This window comes from Brienomyrus brachyistius, chromosome 2 (genome assembly GCF_023856365.1).
Source record: "Brienomyrus brachyistius isolate T26 chromosome 2, BBRACH_0.4, whole genome shotgun sequence".
In the NCBI taxonomy this organism is placed as follows: Eukaryota; Metazoa; Chordata; class Actinopteri; order Osteoglossiformes; family Mormyridae; genus Brienomyrus; species Brienomyrus brachyistius.
In genome coordinates, this window is record NC_064534.1 from 30,921,283 (window position 1) to 30,943,907 (window position 22,625).

Sequence of the window (22,625 nt, forward strand, 5' to 3'; positions counted from 1 at the left end):
GAACAAGGTTTTTTTAGGGCAAGCGCAAATCGAAGTCTGAGTCGGAACCAGGTGGATCAAAACAGAATCCAAATCGGTAGGCAAAGACGGTGGTTGGTGGGCTGGCGAGGGTCAGGAAATGCGCGCTGGCGTTCAGAGGGTTAGGTGCTACTACGTATTGATTGGCAGATCAAAGGTTGGGGGATGTATGTCTGGTTATCTGAGAGAGAAGCAAAACCCAGTGTCTAAAGGAGCAAAAATGAAATGAGAAAGACCAGACAAGCAGGATAGAAATCACAAGGAAACTGCTCACACTCGCAGCAAGCTAGAAAATCTCTGTGATGTAGAGCAGTCTACTAGAGACTCCCGATCACAGCTAGGAAGGGGCAAATAAGATCCACCGTTTAATTAGGGTGCAGGGAGGATGAGGCTACCCTTAGTGGGTGGGTATTGCGGACGGGAATTCCCTGGGGGGGGTGCTCGTTGAGATGCAGAGGGTCTGCGTGATGTTGGCAGGGATCTTCTGGGCTGGTCCCTGACAGAAAATGGTCTAAGAAGTTTTTTTTTCAATCAAGCCAACTCAATAATAGTCCCTTGGAAGCATGACATCATGGATGCGCTCTACGATCTTCTGGCTTGCAGACCTGCTTGGAGAGCTGGCTCCTGGATGGACTCTGAGTATGACCAAAGTTTACACCTTGCTTTTATTAAATGAGGCTCATATCCCTGTATCCTATAGCATAGCCGGGGGGCGGGGTCGACCTTGGACCCCAACAGATTGTTCTTAGCTCCACTCCTCTGTCGTCCTCAAACATTCTTCCCCTTTTCTATGTTTCATACCCCACTTTGTACGAATGACGTAGTGATGGTTAGCCACACATTCCTGTCAAGTGCTTTGCGATGACTATATTGTAAAAGGTGTTATGTAAATATAAATAGAACTGGACAGACAATAGATGTGTCTGCTAAATACACTTAATGTTACAAACGCACACATCAACTGCTTTAACAAAAAGATGCAAAGCATAAGTCATCTTCTTCATTATATTCAATTACAGTAAGCTTTGTGACTGACAGAAAGCTAATAAAAAACCACACACTAACCATTATTTTAGGTGCATATCTATGCTGTTTGAGCAGTCAGTGCAACTAAGACACCTCTGTGTAATAACAGTGATTTTTTAACCTGGTACTGAACCCTGGTAATTTTGGCAAACGGCCACCTGGCACCACTCTGTCCGGTACCTCGCAATGGCCGAAGCTGATTAAAAACACTACAAGTTGCGTATGAATAAATGACATGAAATTCAATCAGCGAAATGAGTAAATGTATTGGAGCAAAAGCTACCCTCCAGCACACGTGTTTCCACCGCAGTAGCGGCTATCAGTGTCACATCCGCACTGCAGGGTGGCGGAAATTTGATTTTCGACGTGTTGTTCATCATTTCAGCATCATAGTTCCGGGACCATTAAAAGTAAATCTAGCACCACCGCAAGAAGAAGACTGATCTGCGATTAGCTGAAGATAAAGAGCCAACGATGAAATGAAGGTCTTTAAGTGCGCCGTATAAGGTGCCAGCGATTAGCAGGGTCCGGGAAGGGGGGTGAGACATTGTACAGCAGGCTGTAGCGGCCTGGAAAAACCCAGTTATGTCTCCCCGGTAACAGAGCAAATATATGGGAATTCATTAACCCTAAAGTTGCATCATAACAAATACTGTAATTTACACTTAAAAGGACATGACAAGGCTTTCAATATGGAAGGAATTTAAAGAAGTTAACCACTGATTTCCAGCAATTACTAGCATCCTACGTGCATTTTTATATCATGCTGGAGAAACTTAAAAAATATAGTAAAATGAAGGGTTTCTTCCTTGCTTTATGGGACTTCAGTCCTGCTTCTCAGAGCCTGATATGAACTGTCCAAGCAGTGCACTTCACACCTGCACTTAATGCTTCCCTTTCCTTTTGAAGGTCACTTGAGGTCACCCTCTGATTTATTAGGCACTGCTGGGTAAGATGACGGTTTGGAATGTCGCTTCTGCGCTCAGCCTGGCTGGTATTTTGTCTTTCCCTGTGTGTCCTGCTTCGTCTTGTTCTTGTTTACTGCTGTCTTAGAGATTTTAAGCCTGGAAGCAACCTGCCGTGTAGCCTTCTGCCAGCAGAACCAGGATTAAACCGGGATTTAAAAATGCTGATTTTTTAAAAATACGGAGTGGTCTTTTAATTTTTCCAGAGCTGTGTCTGAGTATTATTTATATAACCCAAACTTATTAGGTTTTGTAGCCTGTTTGAATGATCTGAGTCTATATTTCTGTTTATGTAGTTTCACTATGAAGTGATCATTAAGACCATATTTACCCATACATTTCACTAGTTTCCTCAAACATGGGACAGCCAGCTTCTTAGGGTGCGAGGATCCATCACTTAATCACCCTTAATTTGGTGGGCCGGCATTGCAGCGTGGTGTCGGGGCTATAGAGGGGCCTCCGGAATCTGCCAGCGCAGCTCTACGCCATTAATACCCTGAAACTAATTAGAGGGAGAAAAGGTGGAAGAATTCCATCTGAAATCCTCGCATCCACCGAAGTGGATCTTTAGGTTTAATTAGGACAGAGCTCTGCTTGGGTGGGTTATACAGAACTTCAACACTTATATAAAATTACCATCCCTTCAGCGTCATCTTGCAGAAGGGTCACATTCTGTACGGTGCTGCAAATTAATTACGACTTTCGAAAATAGTTCTTGATGCATATGGGATGCTATGAGAAATCTGGATTTATTTATTTATTTTTACTACTGCAATGTCACTGCTTGCAGTGGATCTCGACTTATCCGGTCACGCTGTTCATCTGTCACCGCCGATATCACTTCTGTCGCGTCCCATACCAAGGACGAGTCCGTCATGATGAATGACTGAAAGAGTTGTTTAATCTGTTTTGCAGTGTGTTTTCTGAAGGGGGGGGGGGCAGAGTACTTAGCCAAACACCTGTCAGCGCTGTGTTTCGGGATGATAAGTATACCTGCACATTGCGGCTTGGAAAGAAACACAGTAGACCTTCATAATCTGTTTTGTCTGTGTCCCATTGAAAGAAATGATATAACACATTTGTTCTCAGAACTAATGACACCATGTGATTTCAGAGTTAAGTAAGACATAAACTGAAACCTCTTTCCATGGGAGACTCCCCATACACCCCCATTTAAAACAGTGGATTTAATTAGCTATACTTTTAAATACGTGTGTATATTTTGATACTTCTCCTTTGTGACCATGTTGCACCTCTCAATTGCATTTTAATACTGTTTGCGCAGAACCAAAAAATACAGGCCTTACCTATTTCAACAGAAAACCATGAGGGGGCGCACTTCTGGGGCTGGCTGACGTAGTGCTGCTTCTGGGGAGAATACGCAGAGCAAGTCCAGAGTCATCCACCAGCTATTTGCCATTTCTCCTCCAGAGCTATAAATACAGATAATTAGTATCTCCTTCTCTATGGACCAGGCAGCTGAGAAGTTGGACCGTGTGTCTTGGTATCGTCATCCGCTTTCGAAATTCTCATCTCATTGGATAACAATTTGTGTTGCAGGAGTGTGAGCCTGGATGGACAGGCTATATAAATGGGAGAGCAGGGTTATCCTAGCTGAGTTCAGCATTTCTTCTTTTACTGTCATTACTCTCCCATATTAGTTTTTAGTTTTCTGTTAAAGAACACTGAGAGGTGTTCTTTCCTCGAAGAACCTCCTTTTATCTCCTTGTCTGACGATCTGTAGACCATGAGTGGCCGTGAAGAGGTTCTCACCAGCCCTCAGTTTTGCCGGGATGTGAGGTGGGATCCCTTTCGGGACTGGGTCTCCCCGAGCCTCATTTTCGGCCAGGAATTCACTTCAGCCCCACTCTCCGACACCGGTGACCACACCTGGACCCGCCGGTGCCTGGGCAGTTCCTCCTGGCCTGGATACACACCCTCACACTTTCTCGCCCCGCCCACTCAGGCCACGCTCTACCCAAGCTTCAGACTTCTGAAGCAGTCCTGGGCCGGATTGTCCGAGGTTAGGAGCAGCCAAGGAATGTGGACGATCAGCCTGGACGTCAACCAGTTCTCGCCGGAGGAGATTACGGTCAGGATGAAAGAGGGCTACTTGGAGATTACAGGTACAATTCATTTACACACCTGCTTTACTATTCTCTCTTTATTAAAACCTTTTGCACACCTGCTCAGGCTTTTTTTGCTCTGTTTATGGGACGAGACAGATGGGCCAAGGTTATCGAGCCAGGCGAAGGATTAAAGCACAAACATCTCTTAATTAAACGAGGCATGGTGTTTGCTTTTTTCGCTTTCTGGGGGGGATTCCACAAACCAAGATTTCCCACGCAGCTGCTATAATTTGGGCTGGAAGTCATGATCATGCAATAAAGGTTTAGTTAAGGAGCATTCCTATAGCACAACCATGATCCTAATGGACAGTCATTGCTTCTAGCTTAAGTTAACCCGGCTAACTGAGCAACCTAGCTTCGTGGAACACCTCCCTGATATCGACACTCGATTGTTTGCAGGGAGCCACGACGAAAGGCGGGACGAGCATGGGTCTGTGACCAGGTGTTTCACCAGGAAGTACAAGTATGTTTTTACGTGTGCACCGCCATTCACTATAGCGCATGGATGACCAGATAACCTTAACCCTTTGTCTTCTGTGGCGCTTTTCCATTCATACTCACACTTCCATTGAACGTTTGCTAACTGCAGCCTTCCAGACAGCACCGACCTTGAGAAGATGAGGTCCTATCTGTCTGGAGATGGCGTGCTGTCTGTGGAGATCCCTCTGGCCGCTTCAGGAGACCTGGGCCAGCAGAAGACTGTCATACCTGTCCAGGTGAAGGAATAAATGGCCCGGGAAGCAATCACATTCCCCATCGCTCTGGATGCTGCTTGCTTTTTAAATATCACAAATAGGTGAAAAATCGCCCTTTTAAAATAATCAGCAAATTCCCCGTTTTAGATTTCTGTTTCACTTTGAGTATTTTTTATAAGCACTTGCTGTTGAGAAATCTGTTTATCATCAGTTCTCTAACAGGTTTGGAGTTATTTGTGTCGCAGTGTATAATTTTTATAAACTCTTAATAGTCTTTAGGGGATTTGTAATTATAGATACAGATATTGCCTTCAGATCTGTTGTGTTATCCAGTTGTTTATGTTCAGGTTCATTAGTCTAGTTTTAAAAGCCACATTTTTATCTCTGTCATTTATTTATTTACCTTCGAAATGTGCATATAATTGGCTTCAGAGAAATACTTGTGGAGGGATTAGGCCCTTTTCACAGTCGTCTTCAAGGCGGAACAAGATGAATGATCTAAAACGATGCCTTCAGGCCTCCTTCACGTGTTCCTGCTCGTTAGGGCTAATGAGATATGCATCTCGTTTATCTGCAGGTAGGAGAGAGGCCTGTGTCTCTGAAAGAGGAGGATGAAGAAAAAGTGGAGAAGATGGTGGAGGGGAGAGTAGAGGGAAGTTCCAGTGAGGACAAAAACAGTGAGGTCACAGACTCACCCACTGCAGCCACACAGGCGTCCGGAGAGGAGCCAGGAGTCGAGGACCCCCAGCCTCAGATTCCTGGCATTATCTCAGCCGGATCTCCTGAGGGGCAGCAGGGCGAACAGCCAGCTGGCACTGGCGAGGGTGCAGCAGGGCCCAGTGACCAGAAGGTCCCCTTAGAGCAGGCAGCTGGGGACCAGGATGCGGGGGGTTCGATCCAGAGAGAAGAGGAGCAGGGGCCCTTTGGTGTGGAGAAGGATGACACCCAGCAGGAGGCCTGGGGACAACCGGAGAGCCCGGAGCAACCAGGTTTAGCCCAGAGAGAGCAGGAGGGGATAATCCAGAAGGAGGCTGCTCTACAGGCCTCCGAGGAACCTCCAGCTGAGGGTGTGAAGCCAGTTCCCAGCCAATCAGATGCAGCCCAGCACCCTGAGCTGGACGTCCTGGAAAAACACGACACTGTGCCAGTGGTGGAGCAATTCACAAAGTCGTAACTGCACCCAGGGCTCGCCAATCCACCTGCTGCCTCTACCACTATGGTCTGCTACAGCCCGATGTCTTAGACTAAACAGCCCCGTAGGTTAAAAGCATGGAGCTCCTATGCTTCCCTGGAGCACTAATAAACTGATGCGCATCACAATGCAGCTACTGAAGCGTCATTCATTTCCTGCTGTGATCTCTTTGGCTTGTCAGCTTCAGATTCCTGCAGAACAGACAATTAAACTTGACTTCTCCCATTAGAAGTTTGTGCTTTGTGATTCATTGTCTCCCAACTCGGCTTTCTTCATATGACAGCATAGCGCAGCGATTCACTTTTGATATGTGATACAGCCCTGGGCTCACTTTAATAAAAGTATTCCAGGATCCTGTACAAATCCTATATAGAGGGACGTTACTTAAGATATTGTGGGCAATCATTTACACATTTAAAAATTAAAACAAAATCATGTACAAGTTTATTATAACTGCAAATGTTACATATTTCTGAAAATTCAGTTTTAGGAAAAGCATCTGTTTTTTGTCACATTACATGTCGGTCATGTAGGTTCCTTTCTACTGTCGCACATTAGAATGGTGATGCAGCCCGTATCACGTGATCTGCTGCCCAGGAACTGCTTCCAGATGCCACTGAACAGAGGAGAAAAGCTGCAAATGTGATGGTGTGCAAGTGAAAAACATTTTATTGCACGAACTATACAACGATATCTCTCATGAAAAACAATCGTTCACCCTGCACAGAAAACAACATAATCACAGTCCAGTAAAAAAAAACAAAGCCTAAAATCCAATTGTAAGACCTCCACAGTAACCTGAACCAAATGGTGCACCAATCTGATCTAGAATATACAGTGTGCAATAACCTCAGCTGGTAAACTCAGATCACACACAGAAATAAGGCAGAATTGCAACCATTACCATAAGTAAGAAATACCATAATAAGTCATAATAAACGCCACTAAAATATGAGCTTATACGTTGGAAGTGCTGAACTGTGTGAATGTTGCATGAAATTTTATAAAACAAGGATAATAACCCAGAGGCAGAGGCCTGAAGAGGAGTCTCAAGCAAATGAAGCCTTGGCAGATTTCACAGGGTTGCTGTAAAGGGAAGGTGTCCGTCTCTATGCCTGCGTGGATTGAGCGTAGGACCCCCCAGCATGCCGTCCTGCCAGTAGGGGGCGCATCGATTGCTGGTACAGAAAACCGAGGAGCCGCGAGCGAGACTGTGGTGAAGTCCAGACAGATATGTACTCATCTACTCAGCTGGGAGTCGAAGTGGGGGCAGTGCCCCTCCTGCTAGCCCGCAGGCCCCACTAGGGGGCCCAGACTGGCCCCCCATCCCGGAATCAAGCCACTGTCGTCTCCTTGCTTTTGAAATTGGCCTCTGCTCCTCCGTCACTGGGATACTCGTCATTGAAGCAGTAATACGGGGGAGTCTGGTGAGCCTCGATGATAAGGACGCCTTCAGGGGACAGGGAGGCGAAAACCGTCAGAGGATCCACATCACTGGGAATTCTGGAAGGATGGAGGAGAAGGCGTGAGAGTGCCTGACAGTGCAGAGGCAGGACGTCTGCAAATGCGCAGGAAAGCAAATAACATGTTATTAGGCTGCGTGCAGGAAGGCACATTATTCCTGGGACATGACAGTCTTCCGGGACATTCCCATTAGTCAGTGACTTTGACTGATAGCCGGACAAACCCGGAAAAAGTAAAGGAGACGGAATGATACATGACTCAATAGTGTTTCTCCACGTACAGTGTCTGGGTCTGTAATCTAAAAAAACTTCCTCTATATATATATCTCCAGAGCTTTGGCGTACATTTAAAATGTACGCTCTGGTTTGCATTTCACTGAGACACCCCAAAAACATCAGCTGCTGGGGAAGAGGCCTCACTTTGGGTGAAGGATGTTGGAATAAAGTCAGACTGCAGGTACAAACTACTTCCTTCCGTGAGGTTTATCACTAGGGGTTTTTCTAGCATATTCTCACATTTCTTTCCTAATTGGCCTGTATGCTCTCTCAGGAGGCAAGGTGAGAGCCAGGCAGGCTAATTCACATCACGTCCCCCCATATTAATTGCTTACATAAATAGGTTATTAACGTAGCATATTATGTTCACAGCAAAGATTTTCACCTTATGATAAAGCACTTACAAAAAGACATTTATACAGGTGGTCTTCGGAATAACAAAGCCAGTGATGGTTCTGTTTGCTACTGCACAGTTGCTTCAACTAACAGGAACTGAGAGAACAGTCCTATTTACCTATTTTTCTTTTACAATAAGGAATAATTACATTCCAATGCAGAAAGCCACCAAGGACTAAATTTATTAATTTGATAAGCACTGAACTCTGACATATATAATAGTTTTAATTGCAGCCATAACATGTCGAGCATTTTTCCTGCTTCTCCAGCTGAGGAGGCTCCAGCGAAGGCCGAGTCGGAGCCCAAAGAGGGTGCTGGGAGGGCACCTGTGCTGCCAAGCAGAGCGAATACCAGCCGTTAGCTTACCGCTAACAGGCCCTGCAACTCAGCTGGCTGCTGGCAGCGCTAATGTATTTTAATGCCAGCTGCACATAATGGGGGGGAGGCAGGTGAGAAATGTCATTGTGGTGGCAGTCTTATTGACTTTTTTGTGAGCATATATCTTCTGTGTTTGGGTGAGGGCTGGGGGGGGGAGTGTAATATGTCTTATATTTACATAAAGCTTACGTTACCTTCAGAGATAAGTCACATCACAGGATTTAAACAAATTGCGACAGCTTTATCTTTCTCTAAAGTAAAATTTTTAATCAATAATGTTAACATGAAATACTAATATTAGTACAAATTAAAAACACAGAGAAGCTAATTACTATTCCTGAGATTTAACTCCCACAAATACATACATCTAAGTATTATCTTCTAAAACTTTATTGCTCAACATAGCATTTTTTTGAAGATTCACATAAATCCGTATCTCGGATCGCCAAGCCCAGACACCCCTGGCATTGGAATATTCCTTTAAATGCATTATTCTTCGGAATAAAGGCCTCAGTTTGTGACAGACCTGTAGAGCGGGGGGTGTGTGAGACTTCGTCAGGCACCTAATAAGGCCTAGTAAGCCCTAATAAGGTCTGGCTGTGCCTCCCTGGAAGAGGCCAAGTTACCAGGGCGCTTAAATAAACTCAGGAGCAGTTTTAGAATTGATGCTCTGCCTGTCTAATTACCACAAGCCCTTTAGAATTCGCACGCGGAGTCGAAGGCCGCAAGGAGGTATTATCCCAGGGGAAGGATGGCATTATTTTCGGGATCATCTGGAAATGAAAGGTATGTGCTACAATCTCACCTAAATAAGGTTTGAGAAAGTCAACCTCAGATGGCAAAGTGACATCACTCATCTTCCTTATTATGCGGCAGGAGGCAGTGACCTTATCTGCCTGCTGCGGGATTTTGTTTACCTCTGGCTAATATTTTTTTTTAATCACTCACATTGATTCTGTACCATTATGCTGCTTGACAGACAGGGGGAGCAGTCCTGCCCAGAGAGAGAAGAGGCCCACTGGCACATGTGGACTCAGTGGTTGGGGCCGCTACGGCCACTCGCTCCAGACCGCAAAGCAGGCGGCACGCTCACTTGCCGGACAAAACAGTTTAATGCACGTGATTCCCTCCAAAAATGCAACAGCAATGTCGATACTGTAACTGCAATTGCTGCTGGGGGAAGCATTGGGACACTGCTGTTGTACCATTGAATTAGGCCCTTAAGTCACTCCAGTGGTTCAACCTGACTAAAAGGGTGAAATTGTAAGTCACTGCAGAAAAACAGATATGAATTATCAGGTAAATCATTTACCAAGCAGATTCTTTAAACCAGTTCTTACTACACCTCATACCAGTTTACATGCTATTCCTTCTCAACTGAAATGTGTGGTTAACTGGGTACTTCCAGGCGTTTCAGCTGGCAACATTTTGGTTTTCTGCTAAATGTTCTTGCCAGTCTGCTGATGTTCTGACAACAAACGACTGTCCCAGTGCTTTCACTTTGAAAGGAGGGGCCGGGTCCCTTGTACTGATCTGGGATTTAAGGTCCCCGTTCAGTGCACCACATGAAACACAGACAACCCCCCAGAGACAAACTCATTTTGAGAGGCCAGTAAATTATTTCTTTCCCTCTGGATGTTTTTTTTTGTGACAGTACCTGGAAGAAGACTGTATCAGTTTAGATGAGCATAGTCCAGGTGGTGTGGAGCAGATGCTCTATAATGATCAAACAGGAAATTACCAAAGTGGGAGAGATGGGCTCGAGATGACACCACCTACAGTGAGGATTAACAGCACTGTTTGCTGTTCCAGTGCGATTAAAATTTAAAAACCGGCCACGTGGAAACGAGCCTGTGTCTGTGATCGACTGGGAGAGACACAGAAATCTCACTGCTGGGCTACAAGATGTTGTACATAATTAGATCATCACACTATCCTTCAGCTCCACTCCATTCATTTACATATAGCATCTTTCCAACTCAGACACCCCATTGCTCTCAACAAAAAAGATTGGTTGTCTTAGGGAAACAAATTACATGGCATTTAGCATAAACAAAAAAGGCTAAAAGACGTCAAAGGAGAGGAAAGAAAAACTTGAAAAGAGCCCAGAGTCCCGCGTCCACGCATTGGGAAAATTGTGGGTGTGGACCTGAAAATTTGTTTACTCCTGACTGTTAAATGCCACCCCTGTCAACTAATTTAGAATTTTCCCCAAACAATTTTCACATCTTTGATTGGATGAAGTGTCAGTCTCAGCAGGTTTGACTGAAAGCACGAATTCACGTTAGTGTGCTTGGGCCAAAATCAAACTTTTGCAAATTAAACAAAACATGAAATATCAGTCACAAAAAACAAGATGAATACAACTACTGTTATGCAGTATGACTCTTCATAATGTTTATCAGACTATCAGAGTTCAAATGAATTATATCCAAATGGACTATTTTAATATAAGTACAAATAATATATGAGTTGTGACTTATTGCTAGATTTGCAGGACCCCACATGAAATATATTTCAGGCTACAGCACAAGAGTCCAAATGCTGGTCAGCCAGGCTGAGCAGGAGAACCTGATGTGTCTGTCATATTATAATGCAAGTAGGTTTTCCGTCTAATGGTGCTTTGCCTCTGCTATCAAGAACCCAGCTGTACTCGAGGCAAAATACGAACTGATGGTTTTCCACTGTGAATTATGTGAGGTGTATCTGCGCCGTAACCATCTCGACATAGGCCTGATTAATCCTTTATACTTCTGAGTGAGAGTCGTTGCCGTAAGTACTGCGTATCCATGGACCCAACCCCGTACCCTGACATGCACCTCCCCAGAAATGCAATACATGTTGCAACGACACAGACCACAAGAACTGTGACTGGTCCGCTTGGTAGCATTCATTTTTTTTATGGGAGCAAACAAAGTGTACATCCGTGATCTAGCATTAAATATCCAAATTTGTGTATGAGAAGTTTGGAGCAGCACAAATGTAACCAGATAAATTTATACTTTGTTAAATGTTTGGTTTATTCTGTTTCAATTGCGTGATTCAAAAGTTGCATATATCGCAGGGTGGCAAGGCAATAAATGCAACATCCAAATCTAACTGTATCATCTAGTGTTTTGCCAGTGTAACTGCAGAGCAACACACACTGACACACAAGTATAAATGCTCACGATGGCGTACGCCATTTGCGTTTTACTAGTAGGGCCAAAATCGTGACTAATAGCTTTTCTCACTGACATGCAGGAACTGAGCTGTACCCGAGCCGTTCCGCAATGACACAAGTTACAGCGCGGTTCCAGATCCCTTCAGCTTTCCGTTGCAGAAGAGTCAGCTTGGTAAACGGGTTGCCGGGTTTGGAGAGCAACAGTTACATAAAAGCGAATGGAAGCTCATTTACTGTTCACACGATGTACATCATTACGATGTACTATGTGCTAATCTCCACTAGCAAGTCTCTGAGAATCACCTTGTTTTCTTGCGTTGCCATCAAACAGTAGTGAAATTACCATTTGCTAGCGTAAATTTGCATTACGAATCCATTCTGTTTTGCTGTCCTGCAGTACTTAGTTTATGTAGGTTGCAAATTGGAATGCATCAATACATCGTGATGTGTCATACTGCGAGTAATGTATTATATATATATATATATATATGACATAACATCATTGGTATCGGCCGTGCTTTCGGGCCATGTCAGCGCAGGTATGGTATGGGGTGGATGCTCTACAATGGAAAACCGCCAGTTCATGGTTAGCAGTAGGAAAGTGCCATAAACCCACCTGATTGCATCACCGCCATCTGATTAGTTGAAATACACGGAGTAATCGGTTGATATGCATATATTATCTGAAGGGAAAAAGGGCCTATTCTATATATTATTCATTATTAGTAGTATCATAATTCGCAACGTATTTATTCATTCCCGATAGCTCAAAACTTAAAGAAGTACTATAGAACAGCTGAACTGAAAGGATTCCTAATGCAACTTTATGCAAACGGATGCTAATTCTATTAGCATTTGAAGGTAACATAAAATGGCGATTTTCACAGATCTGCTAGTGGAAATTAGCACATAAATAAATCATGGGATGTTTCTCAATACCAAGAACACAGAGATCCTGTTCGCAGTACTGGCAAGACCAGTCTTGTTAACTTGCCTTCCAAGAGGAAACTTGTGGCTCACTGAATCATGGGACTGGTGTGCTCTGGTGAGTATGCAACTGATGTATTTTTAATTGAGATGGAGTAAGAACGACATCTGGGAATTTTTACCATCCTCTGTACTTCTGTTGTTGAGCATTGGAACTGGTCTTCGGCAATGGAAGATGATGTCAAATAGGTGCATGAGAACACAAGTACGGTCAAGCATGCATATTGAGATTCACTCTTAGTCCAAAAACTGAACCACTGTGTATGTGCTCATGAGCAGAAATCACTTCCTCTTCTGATAAGTAAACAACCACTAACCAGATATTACAGTGAATGAGCTGGGGATAATTAGTGTCTTTGATCTTTCATTCTAGAAATGAATCATACTTACTGAATTTTTTTGGTGAAGTTCTTGGTTACAATGCTTCCCTCGTCTTGCTTTTCTTCATGTTTTCCTGCACAGAAGTCAGAAAAGAAAGGAATGTGAACAGAAATCGAAATATTCAGTCTCCCTATTTATTCGGTTCCTACCTCATTTTGTGTGTGTGTGTGTGTGTGTGTGCGTGGGGGGGGGGGTGAATAAGGAAAAATTTGGAAAAACACTAAACATAAGCTTCATTTCACATTAGGGCTGTCATGATGTCAAGTTCATTGTCGTGGTACGATTATGGGCAAAAGGAGTTACGATGACGGTATTATCGTGATATCTCTAGAAAATCTGAACAAAATAATTCTAATCCTGACACCGATTAAATTCTTCTTTACCTTTGTTTAGTGTGCTTTGTGAGTCTTTTTCAGGAAATGAATTATCCTCAAAATACTAGTGTAGTGAGATGGAAATTCTGCAACAGTAAATGTATAAAAGCATAGGAAAATAACACCACTTAATGGATAGTGAAAGAACAACCAGGCTAGAGCCTCCATTTGCGCTTACTGTTGACCGGCACTTTCTGCAGACAGGGGTCTTTATCACCTCACCCTTTTTATCCTGTAGTAACACCACTGATATTTATTTTAACATCAGGTTAATTTCATGGACGGCATGTAAGAGATCTCCACCAGCCCATAGTGGGATATCCCACCAGATATTTTGAATTTGGATTCTTAGTGTTCTCTGTCTGTTAAAAGTTAAAAAATTACAAATAAAATTGCATAAAAGTTTTGCATAGCACTTTAATCTGAGCGTTTGTATATGGGTCTCGTTCGGTACCACAGTTATGGTGGGGCGACTGCATATGTCCGAGATGACTGCCAGTATTACGCTGAGAACATTATGCCAATAGGACAAAAAACTAGATTTATGTATGTTATTTATTTTTTGTACCACTTATTTCAGATCACACTGATTTGGAGTGATATAAATATATCTCTAACAAAATACACCAAGCTTAATATTTTGTTCAGAGTGAACCAAAGCTGAAAGCATGCCAAAATACCCTGTCCCCGGACAGCAATTTAAACCAATGGAAATATAAACTAATATTTTTGATAAGCGATTTTTAACTAATAGTGTTTATCCAAAACTGGATAGGGTGAGCAACTAGGGTGAGCATTTAAAATAACAAAGAAACAAAAAATCTTTTTCAGTCAACGGAATCATTAACACCAGTTGTCGCTAAACAATAAAGGGACCCATCGAATTTGTTGTAAATGTTTTTTACAATGTAGTTTACCATTAAATGGCGGGATATTTTTATTGCATGTTTCGCTTATTTGACTTTTTATTTGATAAATCCATTTTTTGGCCACTTTTTAGATGAAATTTAGATGAAAATACTGCATTGCGTGTTTTCGCAATCAACAGCTTATTATGGATGAGAGCAGCACATCTGTTAGAATCCAAATCAAATTTAATTTATTGTTTAATTTAATCCATGGCGATTCCAATAGTTTCTTTAAATTTAGACTTCCAATAGTTTCTTTAACATGTCATTAATGCAGCATACTCTGAATTACGACGATAATCACGAAATAATTATTTACTTTAATTTTAAGTATAAAAATTTAAGTTAAAATTTATATTTATATTTACATTTGTTTTATATTTAACATTTATATTTACATTTAACATTTATATTTAACATTTACATTTAATATTTATATATAGACATACCATACATATGATAAACAATTCTGAACATAATCTACACAGCAAAAAAACCTGATGATCCACAACACTATTGGCTTCTAGCTAAATGTCAAAAAATTGCACAAAATGTTCAAAAAGTTGAAAAATGTTTGCTACCTTTACAAACGGCGTCCCATAGCCACATACTATACTGGTATGTGAATCAGATACTTGGCGCTGGATTGTTTGTGACATTATATGTGTATTATTATCATGATATAGATTCCTATACTGCATTGGATAACCGAGATGTTCCCACACAGCTGACTTGCATGTGCCTCAAGGCAGGGACGGATTACGGACCGGGCCAGCGGGGCCGCTGCCCAGGGGCCCTTGGGGTGCAGGGGACCCGTGGGGCCCCTAGCCCAAAACAATTTGCATTACTTATCAACAATGTATTTTCGTTTGTCTATTTTAGAGGGCCTACATTCTTTGATCCTCTACCTACAAGGGCCCTTGACCCTATAGGGAGGGCGTTTGGCTGCCAAGGGCCCTTGAATTGTGGTGGTTGTGGTGGTGGTGCTGGTGGTGGGGGGGGGCTCGCGAACATTTTGCCCAGGGGCCCACACAACCCATAATCCGTCCCTGCTCAAGGTTATTATCTATCTTGAGCTATTGAAACTAGCATAGCTTTTACCGCAGGCGCAATCGATCATTACCGAAATACTCACGCGTCATTTGGAACAAAATTGACGTAATATGTAATATTTACAAAATACCCAACTGGTCTTATCTTTAACTACAACAATTCCGTGATTTTCATGTGTTATAATGTTAATTGTGAAATGAAAAATGGATTTCATAACATTAGTAAGATGAAGATTTATTTCGCAGGTAGGATGACCGTTGGCATGACTCTATGGACTCAAAAAAGGAGGCTATGAAAAGTTGTTGAGCGGGGGGGGTCATATTATACACTAACTCCAGCAGCTGAGTGTGTGTGTGCACAGGCAATGACGTATATTTACTAGACCTGCTATCACGTTACTGCAAGTGCATCGAATCGACTGGCATATTGAAGAAGCTGAGGCAATGCCTTCACACTGTGCAGCTCTTGGGTGCAAAAACACGTAAGGATCCTGCTCCGGTGATATAAACTTATAACCTTCTGCTGTTTACTGATCATCATGCATTTCTGTATTGATGGTTGTGTGATATTCCCAAACATAATGCTGCACTTGGCAGACCCAGGCATCGCAGAGGCGGGAACGAGAAGAGACGAGTCTTTAATTGGACTTCTTAAATGGACCAGCCCAACAACCAGCAACTACTACACCGGCACACATAACAGTGAAACACAGGGAGTAAGTCGCACACGCGATGAGCAACTAGACATTATAGAAAACATGTGACGATCAGACAAGGACCAAGTACAAACAGGCACACGTGACAATCGGGTCCTCAGTACAGCTATTTATTTGACAAGGACTAGGGGCTATTTATTATGTTACATAGTAGTGCAAATGTTTAAGTAATCATGTTAATCATAAAAATCATATGTTAACCATGTATTTGCAGTGATTCAATGACAATACGTCAATCAACTAATTATTCCATTAATTCTATTAATCAATGGAACACCCAAACATTAATAGTGATTCAATATCATATGATCAATATCTATATACATATCTCAGGTACACTCTAGAAACTGAGACAGATTCCGGTAAATTGAGCAAGATGGGTGGATTTTACCTTGCTATCAAGGTGAACCAATAGAGCAGGAGAATTGTGTTTGTTATACGTTTGAGCTCAGTTTGTTGGTGTTTTGTGACCAATCAGGACTTAGAAGTCGTTATTGAGAATTATGGTTTATCAACTGGTTGCTCTGTGTGCTCCATGTGACTTGGTACCAAGTGCCAGAGTGTGACGGGAGCGCTTTGCTGAAATTGCTGGAATAAAAGAGATTTTCTTTACTCAACAAACTGAGAGGTCCAGACTTTTATTCTAAGTGACTCTCTGTGTTATCAGAGAGGTTGATTTATAATTTTTCTACCACAGTTTGGCGCCCAACGTGGGGCAGCTGCGTTCTCTGCTTGTTCCAGACGGAGGGATCCTGCAAGAGAAGCGGGTATGGCGTAGCATAGCTTAGAGCCAGACGGGACCAGATCCAGATGAGATTGAGGATTGGCCCAGTCCCTCGTCCAGGAACAACGGAGATCATGCTGTCCCAGACCTGAGCATTCCTGAGACTGATTTAGCCGGACCTGTGTTGGTGAGGTAAAGGCTTCTCTGTTTATTCATTTTTGCTGCTGCTTTGCTTGTTGCTGAAGGTTATGTTTTTGGTAGTGTTTGAGTGTGTTATTTGAAAGTCCGCCGTGACTGTGGAAATCTAAGCATGTGGAAGCGCTAACTACGGTTAGGAAGGCCATTGGGAGAGCACTTATCCAACTGTGATAGGGAAAGGGTGCGGTCTGAGTGGAGACCTAAGTGACCTATTACGTGAATTAGGTGAATGCACGAGACCTTGGGAAAGTCCGTGATTTTGAGTGGGGCAACTATATTGTGTGTCGGGGCACAAGACAGCAGGGAAGCCATCAGACAGCAGGGAAGCTGTCACCCGCAGGGGGGCCAGACACGACGGTGAAGGCTTGGTAAAACAGGGGCAGAGGGCAGGGTGGTGTGTGCACTGCGTGGCCCCAGGCCCCAGACCCCTGGCACCAGTTAAATGCATATGGGTAAAGCAAAATCCCTAATGTTATCAATTAAAAATTATTAGGTAGTATCATTTGCATGATATTTGCAAGAAAATTGTGTGTCACTTATATTGTTACACATACAAACAATGGGTGAAGTAGCTTGGTGACATCAAGCTCTACATCCATTGGCTTACAGCTGAAGGGCGTTTCAAAACCACGCGTGCATATACGCTCACGAGCAAAGAACCGAAGCTCACTTTGGAGGTGGGAACAGTGGCTGATATCTCCACTTCTTGGATTGGGCCCTTTGAATCTTATGATTGGCTGAAGAAGAAGATGATAACTGACTGGTTTCATGCTCTGTCATGATGTTGGAACAAGGAAGCCTTACGGTAAGTTAACATCTTTCAGAGATCCTATTTTAATATTGCACATTCAAGGTGGTAATCGGAATCATACGTGCGTGTACTTTAAGCAGCACTTGAAAGTTGGTGCAGGATTGCTGGAATTTCCAGCTTCATCTTACTGTATGTAAAAGTCACTGCAGAACGGGCCATTGTATAGTAAACTGCATTATGAACAACAACGCAGAATCTTTCTTCTTACAACATCACAGAACCAGTTTAAATCCTGGGATCCCCTGATACTAGTTATATCTTGGGCTATTGTTAGAACTGGCAAGTTGGGTTAATACCGCACATTCAGTGCATATTCACAGGGTAAAATTATCCCAAATGTACAGTATTATTATGTATTAATTTTTGTTTGGAGTATGGAATATATGCGCAGGACATGGAAATGGAATATTAATAGGATTAAGCATGTTGTAAGATGCTAAGTATTCACAGATAAGTGCTATCTTTCCAACATTTTTCATTGTCCATTGTACAGTTCTCTATTGCAGGCCTGATGACTTCTATTAGTCTAATAATTGAAATCAAGTTCGTTATTGTGTATACAGTGGCAACACAATCATATTCTTAGCGTGGTTACGTCTGAATGCGGCAGGCAGACTTAAAGGGATAATAACTATAAGTATAAAAATGCAAAATATATACACACGTAACTGCACAGATATACTGTATATTATCATACAGATATTACATTATTAAAGTATATGATAATGAATAGTTTGGCAACTAGTTGTCCCTTTGACTCAATAAATTTATGTTGTGAACATCAGTAATATCTCCTAATGTTTTTGTTTTGTCAAGTGCCTGTTTTGAAAGGCTATTTATTTCTTCAAATGTGCATTTATATACACAGTGCTTGAAGTGGGAAAAATAGTGCCGGTACTCCCCTTATTTATACTGGTGTGTTAATTGGCCGGTATCTCCAAATCGTTAATTATTACATTCCGAATCATATATGTATGATTCCAATTACCACCTCAAACATGCAATATTAAAATAGGATCTCTGAAAGATGTTAGCTAAGTGGGTGTTTAGAGCGTGAACATGTAGAGAGGAAGTGATTTCTGCTCACGAGCACATACACGGTGGTTCCGTTTTTGGATTAAGGCTGAATCTCAATATGCGTATTTGACCTTATTTGTGTTCTCATGTACCCATTTAACGTCACCTTCCATTGCCGAAGACCAGTTCCAGTACTGAGAACAGAAGTACAGAGGAAGGTAAAAATCCCTGGATGTTGGTCTTGCTCCACTCCAGATATCAAGGATGCATTGACTGCATCCTCACCAAATGAGACCAATCCAATGATTCACTGCACCCCAAGTTAGTTCTTCGAAGACAAGTTCGCAAGACCAGCCTCGACAAGACCACAAGTACGGTCTTTGCATTCTTGGTATTGAGATTCAAGCTAATTTAACACTGAGCAAAAGAGTGTTATGCAGGCACCAGTGCGTAGAGAGGATGGGCTCTCTGTTCATGAGAGCATATGCACACATGGTTTGTATATACGCGGGTTTTGAGCCTAATTAGACTTGCCTGTCATGTCTAGTAAAAAGTAGGAGAAAGAGACTGAAAGGAGGATGCCCAACAACACCCCGGACACAGGGCTGGAAGACAGGACTGTCCAGATGAAATCCAGACGAGTGGTCACCCTAATCACAGTACTCAAATGTTACCCCTCTTATAGTGCCAGCTGATCTGCTGTTTTCATACTTACACCAGTGGACAAAATTGTGGAAACGCTCATAAGCTTTAGAGATTTCAGTTCTCTGTTGAACTGTTGCTCCAGTTACTTATTTAATCGTCTAATGTATGTGATGTTTGTAAAATCATACATTGAACGATTAAATAAGTTACTGGAGCAACAGCTGAATAAGGTTCTGCAATCTCTAAAAACCGGAAGTGTTTCCACAATTTTGGCTACCAGTTGAGGTACCGAAGCCTTTAAGGTCAACGTTACAGAAAGTGCAGGTTCAGGTTTCTCTTCTTTGACAGGGGCTTAAGCTCAGCTACACATCTTCATACCTCAGCTGCTCACGCCACCCCCCACCCCCCACCTGTTGCTTCTAAATGTCAGAAAGTCCCAGCCCTCTGCTGGCATGTGATTTGCAATACTAACTCACCATGTGACTTCTTGGAGAAGGTCCTAGAAAGTAGATCCACAGGCGAGGAGCAAATAAGGTCTGTCTCCTTAGTCATTCAGAATGCAGGTTTCAAATTCCAGACTGCATATCTAACGTCTTACACTTCCTTGCGGTTGCAAAACATGACTTCCCAGCTGCAATGTTCACCTAAACATTTTGTACTGTGGATATTTTCAGATAATAAGCATTCTAAAAATAGGCACTGTCACACATGTTTGCACATTCAGGACACATCTCACTGAATTCAATCTGATTGTATAAACATCCAAAAAAAACTTAATGGTCTTATGTAAAAGCATCCCATTTCCACCTCCATTTCCAGGTTTGGTAGATTCCAAACAAAGAGGTGATATCAGCCCATGAAAATATTGAGAGTATTAAAATGTACTACATATATTGTACTGTGAGGGTTGAAATAGGTACATCATCTAATTATCCATATTGCTAGTTGAATCTATCTATCTATCTATCTATCTATCTATCTATCTATCTATCTATCTATCTATCTATCTATCTATCTATCTATCTGTCTGTCTGTCTGTCTGTCTGTCTGTCTGTCTGTCTGTCTGTCTGCCTGCCTGCCTGTCTGAATTCGGTTCAGCTTTAGATAGTACCCTTCGAATAACAGAGTCCCACCCAGCAGCACGTACTGTAACAAATACTTAGAAGAACGGCATCAGACAGACGTACCTGTCATTTCAGTTATATAGTATTATAAGTTAGAGCAGGACCCGAACTCTCCCACGGTAGTTATAGCACAACAATACTGATCCAAAGAGGTACGTCTACTTGGCTTTAAGCCTCCAAGTTTGTATAATATTCTGAGCTTCTAGACTGTTCCCTTTATGTCTCACTTGAGAAGTGCACTCTGTGTAAAGGGCGCACTGGATTTACATGTGTAATATAAGGCTGAGTTAATCGGCAGCCGGCCAGGCTCTGTAAAGACCTGGGGGCTCCTGGTGTATATTAAAAGCACAGCATGGGGCTCTCGCTCTCACTGCTGAACTGCAACAACCTTTTTATTCAAATCGAAAAACCCGCTGGACAAAATCCAAAGCATTACGGATTCATCAGAAAATATAAACTTATATATAATCACATATAACTGTAAGTAACACACACCGCTAACTACTGGTGTGAAGTTTTCTAATGCTTATGCAGTATGGGGCTGATGATTAGACAGTTACCTAAAATGGGCTCCAACAAAAACAAATAAAACCATTACAAGCATACAATGCCTCTGAGATGCAAGTTATTCATTGAGATTAATTATTAAAGGGGGGGGGGGGGGCTTTGGGAAGAGAGGGCCTGGGATCCTCCCCCCCGTTTGGTTTCTGACAAATCAGACAGTGATATTACTGTGCCTCTGTACAGGAATTGTGCCCTATAAAACATATAAATGTTTGTGTGTGTGGCTACATTACTTTACATGTTCTTAAATGAAACACTGACATTTTAAACCTACAGACGATTCACTGTCCAAATCCGTTCGAATAGAGTGTGAATAATAATAATAATAATAATAATAATAATAATAATAATAAGATGAGGAGGACTAGGAAGAGGAAGAATATACATTTTTTTAAATATAATATAACCAATTTAAGAGTATTTAGGAATTTAATTCACTTACCAGAAACTTCCACAAAACCATCCTTAGTTTTGACGTTAAGCTCCTCCGGTTTGAAGCTATGTACATTCACGCACACTTTCCAGGGGTCGCTAGGAAGGGCGAGCGCCGCGCCGCGGGGCTCGCTGTGCGTGGCGCTGTACACGGGAGAGTGTTCCGCGTACGCGCGGGGAAAGCCGGAGCGGAAGGAGCTCGACCAGGGAGAGCCCAGGCGGTTGCCATGCCGGGGACGAGCCCAGTCGGGCCAGTCCAGCGAGAAGTCGTCGGGAAAAGGTGACATGCCGAAATCGTCTCCCATGAATTGGGTCTGATCCCTAAATGGATCTCTCGGTACACGCTGCCTGCTGCCCATTGGATAAAAACCTCCTTCTTCCATTTTTCAGCGCTGGTGTTTGAGTCAGACTTGTAACCTTTTATTTATTTTTTCTTCCAAATAGACCCCGTGGATTGAGTTATAAATATTCTATTGTCGGATATTTCAATTAATAGTCAATAGTCAACTCTCATAAACGCAATAGAAAGGCTCACCAACTTCTATATACTCTCTGGACACTTTGGGGAGTTTCTTCCACGAATATAATGCACTCTCCCCGGCAGTTTTCCGGAATATATAAACTTGGAAGCTGAATGTGCGCAACAGCTGATAGGTGAGTCAGGACAGCCCCTGACCAATTTTAGCAATCTTCTCCGTGGCGGTCCGGGACAGCCCCTCCGCTCTCCAGTCTCTTTGGGATCCACCCCACCCCGATAACTCATTAGCTTTTTAATAGAAACTAGCTCAAGGCTTCAAGGCCACCCGTGAGGCAACGAGGGAAAGACGGAGAAATGACATCACCGTCCAGATAAATCAGGCTCTCTCATGTCCCGGACGCACGTTTTCTGACGTTGTGCTTGCTGAAAAAGCAATGCGTATTACCTTTAAGGAATATGCACATATGTCTTTTTAAAAGGAAACGTCTTTTCAGCATAATCTGCTTATTTTTA

The 22,625-nt window shown here is 42.6% G+C and overlaps 2 protein-coding genes across 2 annotated transcripts; one reads left to right on the plus strand and one right to left on the minus strand.

Annotated features, from left to right (window-relative positions):
* The first annotated feature begins 3,632 nt into the window (after nt 1–3,632).
* On the plus strand, nt 3,633–6,256 carry si:dkey-1k23.3 (heat shock protein 67B1). The gene is made up of 4 exons (XM_048995878.1): nt 3,633–4,135; nt 4,538–4,601; nt 4,728–4,854; nt 5,411–6,256. The coding sequence occupies exons 1-4, from the start codon at nt 3,757–3,759 to the stop codon at nt 6,005–6,007; spliced, it is 1,167 nt and encodes a 388-aa protein (XP_048851835.1). The 5' UTR covers nt 3,633–3,756; the 3' UTR covers nt 6,008–6,256.
* A 415-nt stretch (nt 6,257–6,671) lies between these two features.
* On the minus strand, nt 6,672–22,303 carry hspb8 (heat shock protein b8). The gene is made up of 3 exons (XM_048995990.1): nt 21,645–22,303; nt 13,079–13,142; nt 6,672–7,528 (listed from the first exon to the last, which is right to left on the minus strand). The coding sequence occupies exons 1-3, from the start codon at nt 22,015–22,017 to the stop codon at nt 7,360–7,362; spliced, it is 606 nt and encodes a 201-aa protein (XP_048851947.1). The 5' UTR covers nt 22,018–22,303; the 3' UTR covers nt 6,672–7,359.
* Nucleotides 22,304–22,625: the final 322 nt, after the last annotated feature.

Bases quoted from the DNA above. Each gene is read 5' to 3' on its own strand.
- si:dkey-1k23.3 (XM_048995878.1), top strand. From the start codon at position 3,757: ATGAGTGGCCGTGAAGAGGTTCTCACCAGCCCTCAGTTTTGCCGGGAT. The intron at 4,136-4,537 runs GTACAATTCATT...GATTGTTTGCAG, and splicing joins GGGCTACTTGGAGATTACAG to GGAGCCACGACGAAAGGCGG. The intron at 4,602-4,727 runs GTATGTTTTTAC...TGCTAACTGCAG, and splicing joins TGTTTCACCAGGAAGTACAA to CCTTCCAGACAGCACCGACC.
- hspb8 (XM_048995990.1), bottom strand. From the start codon at position 22,017: ATGGAAGAAGGAGGTTTTTATCCAATGGGCAGCAGGCAGCGTGTACCG. The intron at 13,143-21,644 runs GTAAGTGAATTA...ACTTCTGTGCAG, and splicing joins TGGTTTTGTGGAAGTTTCTG to GAAAACATGAAGAAAAGCAA. The intron at 7,529-13,078 runs GTAAGTATGATT...CCATCCTTCCAG, and splicing joins AACTTCACCAAAAAAATTCA to AATTCCCAGTGATGTGGATC.